Raw genomic sequence first — 9347 nt, 5'->3', positions numbered from 1 at the left:
ATGTATTATCACATTGCTCATAGTGATGGTTTCGATTAGAGAATTTCCTAAATAAAGTTGAAATGTATTTTTATCATACCACTTAATATGTTGAGTTCAGACATGAGTAAGTATTTGTAAAGTTTAAATGATTTCACTCCTTTATTTCTTTACATTCAGTTGTGTATCTAGTTTCAGCTTCTTCTTTTCAATTATTTATTTTCCTCAACAATATTACATACTTGCACATTCAATGTATTTTTGTCATTCGTCCTACATCTTTTCATGATGCAGATATAGGTGTTCAGGATCATCAACATGCACTCCGTTGAGATCATTTTGCACTTCTTGCTAGCTTTGGTGAACCTTCCTTGCATTCCAGAGAACTCCACTCCCGTCTTTCAGTTTAGTAGTTTTGAGGTGTCGCATGTCTTGTTCCAACATCCATGTTAAACTATAGAGGCTTCATAGGTATTTAATGTTGAGTTTCTCTCAGTATTTCCTCTGAACTATTTTGGCAAACTATTATTTTTTCAGAGTATTTTCAGACAGTTTTGAGTAAACTATTTTGATATAGTTTGAGTTTGAAAAGTTTTGACACTTTTGAATTCAAATTCTATTTTAAAGCTTAAATCTGTTAGAGTTAGTCTTACGCTAAGTAGTTAGTCATGCCGATGATTCACTTGGGGATCAACAATGGTTCTTGAGTGCCAGCCACGTTCATAGTGTAGGCTTGGGGTGTGATAAACTTGATATCAGAGCATAGAGTTCAAGTGTCCTAGGGTGTTTATGAAGTCGTGTCAATATGATCTTATTTATGTTTGTGAGGGCACCCACTTTTATAAATGAGGGACTAACAGATATGTACGAAAAAAAATCTTCTTTCATACTCTAAATCATGCAATAGAATTATTCCATAAGGAATTTATTCATACTCAAACGTGTCTCAAATCCATCTGACTACCGCACTAATCTTAGGCGTATTTATGCTCCAAATAACCAATTTAGCCGATATATATAGCCAAGTTCGAGAGCAAATTCCTAATTTAAATTGAAATTATAGAGTCAATTGATTGTGTTTCCTCTAACCAATATGATTAGATATTCGCAGGGCGTAAAGCAAGGAAAAGGAACAAAAAACTAAACCATCCAAGAGGTTGGAAAATAGAAGTCGAAGTTTCTAAGGAGAAATGACCAAGAAGTTGAAAATTGTACTATGAGGGAGTACCTCCGCGTGGCGGAGTTGAAGCCAGAGTGTGGAAAGCTAACTCCAGATTTCCACCACGTGTTTTATTTCAGACTATAAATATTTCAGCAATATTATTTTATCAGCATTCATTTTTTGGAAAAAATGGGAGAACACGATTTGGGTGATTTTGCTGACTATCTCTTGGGCTTTTCTTCTACTCTTTCATTATGGTAAACACTTTTATGATCCTTGAACATTATTTGATGATGATTCATACTATGAGTAGCTAAGTTCCCTTATTCTAGGGTTGTAGCTACGATTAATGGCATAATATTATTTATTTCTAGCATGAGATGGGTTTTCTTATGATTTATGCTTGCATTCTTGTTTAATTATTTTGATGACTGATCAACATTAAAATAAATTCATTTTTCGCTCTTGAACTCGGAAGACGAATAAAGGGATAAACCAATGAATGTGAGGAACGTGTTCATTCTAGGGTAAAACTTAGAATGTTTCGTATATAGGATATGAGTATACCTACATACCTCGTTTGGTTAATGTACAAGATGATAGCTTAATGCTCCGCTATTGGCTCATGCCTATCCCCGCTCAATGATGTAGTTAGGCTGTCAATGGTGGTAGGCGATTAGAGGTCGGGAGACCATGATCGTAAATTCAACCTTGTGAATCAATGATGAGGTTAACCTGTCGAATGCTGGAATAAGTTATTACTATGTTTGAAATTGGTGCATTCTACAACCCTAAAATTGTGAAACCTTCTTTTGTAACTGATTTAAGTGTTAGAAGTTAATATTTGAAACTATTCAATTTAGTTAATACAAACAAATTCCTGAAATCATCTGTCACATAAGTAAAGTGATTTTAGTTATAATAAAGTTAGTGCTTGTTGATTTGATGTCCTTTGGGTTCGATAATCTGGCTTGAAAGAGTCACTGTACTACTTGAGTGACCGCGTAAACTTGCGTGTGCGATTTGGATGCAATAAGTTTTTGTCGCCGCTGTCGGGGACTTTAAAATCGGCAAATATTTAAATTTTGAGTTTCTAGATTATTTGTACAAGTATTGACAACTTGATCTTGGCTATTCATTTTACAGGTTATGTCAAGATTTTACACCGGAAGACGACCAGGACTTGGTAGAGCTTCTAGCTGAATCGGAGAGATTTGTTCGTTATCGGATAAAGCATAGAAGACTCACATACCGTGTCCCTCTTATCGCTAGTGAACTAGTAACCCCAGAAGAAAGGGAGGATCAAGACACACCTGCAGTGATGGCAGAAATGAAAGTGAGAGACGTGGCAATCCCACGCACCACCAATGTTACTTCTTGTATTCAGAAACCTGCAGCTGGTGGGAAATTTGAATTGAAGTAGAGCATGGTGCTACTATTGCACACAAATGGACAGTTCACTAGTCTATCTTATGAGGACCCACAAGTGCACATTCAGAATCTCCTCGAGATCAGTGACACTTACACTCCAACTGGAGTGAACTCCGATTATGTGAGGCTCATCCTATTCCCCTTTTCTTCGCTAGGGGAAGCAAAAATATGGTTGAACTCTGAGCCTGCAAACTCCATAACATCTTGGGATGATCTTGCACGGAAGTTCTTGATAAGGTTTTTGCTATCCAGGAAAACAGCCAAACTGAGAAGCGATATATTAAGCTTCCGACAGAAAGGAGGAGAAAACTTATACCAAGCTTGGGAGAGGTTTAAATCCATGTTGCTGAGTTGTCCACATCATCATCAAGTTAACAAAGTGTTGGTCCACATCTTCATTAAAGGATTAGAACCAAACACAAAAACTTTACTTGATTCTGCTGTAGGTGGACAAGCTTTGGAGAAGACATATGCTGAGCTATTTACATTCCTTAATAGAATCTCACAATGTAATCCTGAATGGAATGGAGGAGGACCTAAAACGGTCATACAAAAGACTGCGAGAGTGTTGGAAGTGGATGCAGTGACAACCTTAACTGCACAAATTGCAGCAATGCAAAATATGATGACTACACACTTTAGCAACATGTCACTAGGACAACAACAAGCTCAAGTTAATATGGTGCAGCAGCCACTAGTATGGTGTGAAGTATGTTGAGGTGGAGGTCACACTGCTGATGTATATGGAGCAAATCTAGAATTTGTTAATTTTGTAGGTATTGCCCAGCGAAGAGGAATGCACCAAAATTACGGCAACACCTATAATCCGAGCTGGCGGAACCACCCAAACTTTTCATGGGGTGGTAATCAGAATCAACACCACGGACAAAACCAGTACATGTCGCAAGGTGGTGGACAACATTACAATCAGCAGGGCCATGGGAATCAATAGGGTCATGAAAATCAGCAGGCTGTTAAGCAGGGTGATATGAGTGTGGAGGACATGCTAAAACAAATCATGACTGACCAAGCTAAGTTGGCAGCAGATGTCCGAAACAACCAACTAGCTACCAAGAATTTGGAGAAGCAGTTCGGGCAGTTTGCTAGTGCCTAAAATTCTCGACCATAAGGGGGTTTGCCTGGAAATACTGATCCAAACCCAAAATAGGTAAATGATGTGAGTACACGTAGTGGTCGTCCATTAGAGGAGTTAATTCCAAAAATAAAATTTGCTGAAGAAAAAGAAAAGCAGGTGGATGAAGCTGGACCAGGTGAGCCAAGGGTGGATGAGGAACCAAAAGCAAAGCCACCTCCTCCATTTCCACAGAAATTCAAAAAATAGAAGGACGAGGAATGTTTTGGTAAGTTTATCGAACTCCTTAAACAGGTATATGTTAACTTTCCTTTGATTGATTTGTTGCAGGGCATTCCTAAGTATGCCAAATATGTGAAAGATATTGTGGCTAACAAGAGCAGATTGGTGGAGTATGCAACAGTGGCACTCACTGAGGAGTGCAGTTCTAGGATCCAGAATAAGTTCCCAACTAAGTTGAAAGATCCAGGGAGTTTTACTGTGCAAATAAAAATTGGCAAGTGCATCGAAGCAATGGGGTTGTGTGATTTGGGCGCAAGTATCAACTTGATGCCTGCGTCCATATTTCTTAAGCTGGGGCTGGGAAGGCCCAAAGTTACAACCATAATGTTGCAATTAGATGACCGCTCGGTAGCAAGACCAAATGGTGTTATTGAGGTATGTTTTAGTCCAAGTCGGAACTCTGATTATTCCCAAAGACTTTGTCATCTTGGATTTTGAGCCTGGCCCAGTGGTCCCATTTATGTTGGGACATCCATTCTTAGCAATCGGTGGTGCATTAATTTATGTGGCGGCTGGTAGGCTGACAATGAGAGCTCATGACAAGGTAGATGTCTTTGAACTATACAAGGCAATGAAGTTGCCTGCAATATATGAGGAGTTGTCAGCAATTACAGTCATTGATGAGGAAACAATAGCTAAATATGTTGAAGCCCGAGACCTTTTAGAGAAAGTGTTAATTGGGTAGGATATTGAGGGGGACGCTGAAGCCCAGGAGCTTGCTAGTATTCTAGATGTTCCAAATGTGAGCATTCTTTGCAAGTTTATGGAGCTATTAAATAGAGTTTTAGTACCCCTTCCCAAGCCATCAATTGAGGAAGCATCAAAGTTGGAGCTGAAAGCTCTCCCATCTCATCTCAGGTATGCATTCTTAGGTACTAATGAAACATTACATGTAATCCTTTCTTTTGCTTTGTCTGAAATGCAGGTTGAGGCCTCTCTGAAAATATTGAGGAAGAGAAAAAAGGCAATAGGCTGTCAGATGGTTGACATACATGGCATCATCCCAGCTCTATGCATGCACAAGATATTCGTGGAGGAGGGCCACAAGTCAAGTGTACAACCCCAACATAGATTAATTCCAGCAATGAAAGATGTGGTGCGTAAGGAGGTTATTAAATGGTTAGATGTAGGTATTGTATATCCGATTTCAGACAACAAGTGGGTCAGCCCGGTTCAGTGTGTGCCTAAAAAAGGAGGCATGACAGTGATCACCAATGAAAAGAATGAGATGATTCCAACCAGGAAAGTGACAGGGTGGCACATATGCATGGATTAGAGAAAATGGAATGAGGCCACCAAAAAGGACCACTACCCCATTCCTTTCATTGATCAAATGCTGGATAGGTTAGCTGGGCAAGGATATTATTGTTTCCTGGATGGCTATTCAGGATATAATCAAATCGTGAATGCGCTAGAGGACCAGGAGCAAACCACATTCACTTGTCCGTACGGGACATACGCCTTCAAACGAATGCATTTTGGGCTATGCAATGCTCCAACCACATTCCAAAGATGCATGATGGCCATTTTTCATGATATGATCAAAGATTTTATGGAAATATTCATGGATGACTTCTCAGTCTTTGGGGAGTCTTTTGAAAGGTGTCTAGAAAATTTGGACAAGGTATTGGCTAGATGTGAAGAAACTAATCTCGTCCTAAACTGGGAAAAATGTCATTTTAGAGTGAAGAAGGGGATTGTGTTGGGCTATAAGGTGTCAAAGAAAGGACTGGAAGTTGATCGGGCAAAAATGGAGGTAATTGAAAAGCTACCCCCTCAGTATCTGTTAAAGGGTGAGAAGATTTTTGGGTCATGCTGGGTTTTACATGAGATTCATTAAGGATTTCTCTAAGACTGCAAGACCTGTATGCAGTCTCTTAGAGAAGGAGATGAAATTTGTGTTTGATGAGCACTGCATTCGATCTTTTGAGGCTTTGAAGAAAAAGTTGATAGAAGCTCCAATCCTTACTTCCCCAAATTGGGAGCTTTCTTTTTTAGCTAATATGTGACACAAGTGATGTGGCTATAGGGGCAGTGTTAGGGCAAAGGAAAGAGAAGGTGTTTCATTCAATCTATTATGCAAGCAAAACATTGGATGCAGCTCAAGCCAACTACACAGTGTCAGAGAAAGAAATGCTAGCCTTGGTCTATGCTTTTGACAAGTTTAGATCTTACCTGGTAGGGACTAAAGTTGTTGTTTATACTAATCATTTAGCTATTAGTTACCTGTTCTATATGAAGGATGCAAAGCCACGGCTGATTAGGTGGATTATGTTGCTGCAAGAGTTTGACATAGAGATTGTCACAACCCAAGGGTATACCCTAGGTGTAACATGGCGTACTTGACCCCGAAGGGGTCTCATACAAGCCCTTATCATAATCATAACATAAGTTAATAGAAAAGTATGGAAAATTTAAGACTTCTTTAAATTTTACAATCGAAAATATTTTCATAGGCAAGCGAAAGTCTTTACTATAACTTTGTCTCAAACCATTTATTAAACTCTTGAATAAAACATAAATAAACGACATAAAGGAATAATGGGTTTGTCCTTGAAGCTATGAGGACTCACCAAAATCTTCAACTCTTCTTGCTCTTTATAAACCTAGCCTTCAAAGGAACTCAATCTCCAATACCCTACATTTGATTGAAATGTAGGCAATATGAGTTAGTACAAAATGTACCAAGTATGATAGCTAGCACAACATCATAAAAACATCTCAAAATGGTTAGTCAACATAAGACATAAACATAAGAGACAATAACATAGTCATAGTATAATCTCCAACATAAGCATCATATAATCATAAGTCAACATAAGACATAATAAATGAGCATAGGAGATACATCATGTTCATAGTATAGTCCTTACTTAGACTTTCATATTTACATACTTCAACCTTTTGTCTTTCATATCACAAGAGAACTACTTCACAAGCCACCTCAAAGCATACTTGTGCAAGGCAAGAATAGCGTCCCATAATACTATCCAAACTAAGTACCTCTTCTTGGTCATTCTTGGGCATAGTCCACATTCATAGTCAAGACCTAGGTTTTCATGTCATGAGAGCACTATACTCCTAAGTAACCCCAAGGCACACTTGTGCAATGAATGAAAGGCACCCCACAATACCATTCACACTAAGTAAAACCTTGAAGTCAACATAGTCATACTTACCCTCCTTTAGTCTCACTCTTTAGCTTACTTCATATAGACAAGGGAACTGTCACGACCTAAGGCTAGCCCCTAGATGCGACACAACGTACTGGACCCCGAAGGGGTATAATACAAGCCTCATAGCCTTTCATTACATTTGACATAGAAATAGTGCAAAATTTAAAACTCATTTAAAACCAAACTATCAAAAGCTTCATTTAAAAACACTTGAAAATACAACAGAAGTTTAAAAGTCTCACATGGCTATCTAAACAAAGTCTTGAAAACTAAAGTAGGGACACGACCCTTTACAATTGAAAAAACTAGAAATGTCTATTACATGGAAAGAAAGAAACTTCTAAAAAGACACTTGTCCTCGATCTATGAGGACGTACCACTTTAGCCTTGGAGGAAATCTCAATCCAAGCACTTCAATCTAGATAGAAGCAATCACTTGCCAGAACCTACGATTGTAGTAAAATAAGAGAAATATGGGTTAGAACACAAAAAATATATAAAGTATGATGACCATGCAAAAACATGCTTTAGAAGGGAAATTTTGGTTGGAAACCATGTATTATGCCACTTTTTAGAAATATCATGAACAATAGCATAAGAGACATCAAATACAAGTGTAATCATCATACAAGTCATAATATCACATTTGAACAATATCAACATGTAAGCCATTACTTCACCTCAAGTAACCCTCATGCTATACCTTGTGCAATGTAAGGATAGCGTCCCATACCACCATCCACACTAAGGCACCACATTAAGGTCACGAAAAGTGAACTTACCATTCCTTCCTTTTCACCTTTGCACAATATCCACACGTAAGAGACATAACATTTAATAAGACATGACATGGGAAAATAACTCATAATATAACCCAAGTATAGCATGTATCGTCACAATAAGCGTTTAAGAGTCACATTCTTCAATAACTTCATTTAGAGGACTTTCATACATTAGTCATTAAGACTTAGAGAACTCACTACGACCATCACAAAGACTACTTGTGTAATGCATAGATGACATCCCATACTACCACCCACACTTCATAGAACTCATCAAGAAGCCACAATGCACATCTGACATAATGGGAATATGCATTAACCGATATAGACCATGAGAGCTAAATCATGGAATCCGGTGTCGTATGACCCCACACTGTAAAAAGGTGGTCTACTTGCCTAAGGTAGAAGTAGTAACATTTTCGCTTGGATGGAATCCACTAGCTAATATCCTATGTGGGCACATAGTTATGGGATATGAAAGATGTTCATTGAAATCTAGCCTAACATAGGGAGAACCTCCATCTAACCATATCCTTCTCATTGCTTAGCCTCCATTCCCATAGAGTATTTTATTTTTATCAACATTATTGTACTTGAGAGGGCTACCAACATTAGGCCTACCGACCCAAAGCAAATTACACATGAAGGGCCACCACCATTAGGTCTACCAATTCAAGGTACATTTAAGGATAGCTCATTGATCTTCCTAGAAGGGCCACCACCATTAGGTCTAACATTCCAAGGTTCATCATTTCACACAAGAAAGGGCCACTACCATTTGGTCTACCATTTCAAGGTTTAACATCACATTAGTTCCTAGACTCATCATGAAGGGCCACCACCATTAGGTCTAACATTCCAAGGTTCATCATTTCACACAAGAAAGGGCCACTACCATTTGGTCTACCATTTCAAGGTTTAACATCACATTAGTTCCTAGACTCATCATGAAGGGCCACCAATATTAGGTCTACCGGTTCAAGACATAGCCTAAAATACTTTATTATTCATTCATTCATTCATGAAAGGCTACCAACATTTGGTCTACCAATTCAAGACATTAAGACATCAAGTCAAGATACATTCATCATGCAAGAAAAGGATGCCTAAGCCTACCAATTCAAGATATACAATATATATAGAAGACAACACTTCACATGCCATCATCATCATTCATGAGTGTCAAATTGAGAAATAGCCTTTCAATATTAACACAAATACATTCAATGCAAGATCACCTTAACTTCATTAGATTCTCATTCATATACTTTAGTAAGTAAACACCTCCACCTTTCAAGTGGATCAATAGATCATGCACAATTCTACTTCAATATGTAATTTGATCATAATTTTCCCTTCAAGGCCACGAATCTCAAATCACCAACACACCAACAATTCACCATAATTAAGGCATAGATAATGATACAATTCAATAACCCAAA

General features: G+C 38.2%; 1 protein-coding gene across 1 annotated transcript; it reads left to right on the top strand.

Moving 5' to 3' along the window:
- The first annotated feature begins 2567 nt into the window (after positions 1 to 2567).
- LOC107061150 (uncharacterized) lies at positions 2568 to 3686 on the top strand. Its single transcript, XM_015309967.1, has 3 exons — positions 2568 to 3281; positions 3349 to 3435; positions 3525 to 3686. The coding sequence occupies exons 1-3, from the start codon at positions 2568 to 2570 to the stop codon at positions 3684 to 3686; spliced, it is 963 nt and encodes a 320-aa protein (XP_015165453.1).
- Positions 3687 to 9347: the final 5661 nt, after the last annotated feature.

The sequence above is a fragment of the Solanum tuberosum genome, unplaced genomic scaffold (assembly GCF_000226075.1).
Source record: "Solanum tuberosum cultivar DM 1-3 516 R44 unplaced genomic scaffold, SolTub_3.0 scf00115, whole genome shotgun sequence".
Lineage (NCBI taxonomy): Eukaryota > Viridiplantae > Streptophyta > Magnoliopsida > Solanales > Solanaceae > Solanum > Solanum tuberosum.
The sequence above is the reverse complement of the archived record's forward strand: the minus strand, read 5'-3'. Positions and strand labels throughout refer to the sequence as shown.

Bases quoted from the DNA above. Each gene is read 5' to 3' on its own strand.
- LOC107061150 (XM_015309967.1), top strand. From the start codon at position 2,568: ATGGTGCTACTATTGCACACAAATGGACAGTTCACTAGTCTATCTTAT. The intron at 3,282-3,348 runs GTATGTTGAGGT...TTAATTTTGTAG, and splicing joins AGCCACTAGTATGGTGTGAA to GTATTGCCCAGCGAAGAGGA. The intron at 3,436-3,524 runs GTAATCAGAATC...GGGAATCAATAG, and splicing joins CCCAAACTTTTCATGGGGTG to GGTCATGAAAATCAGCAGGC.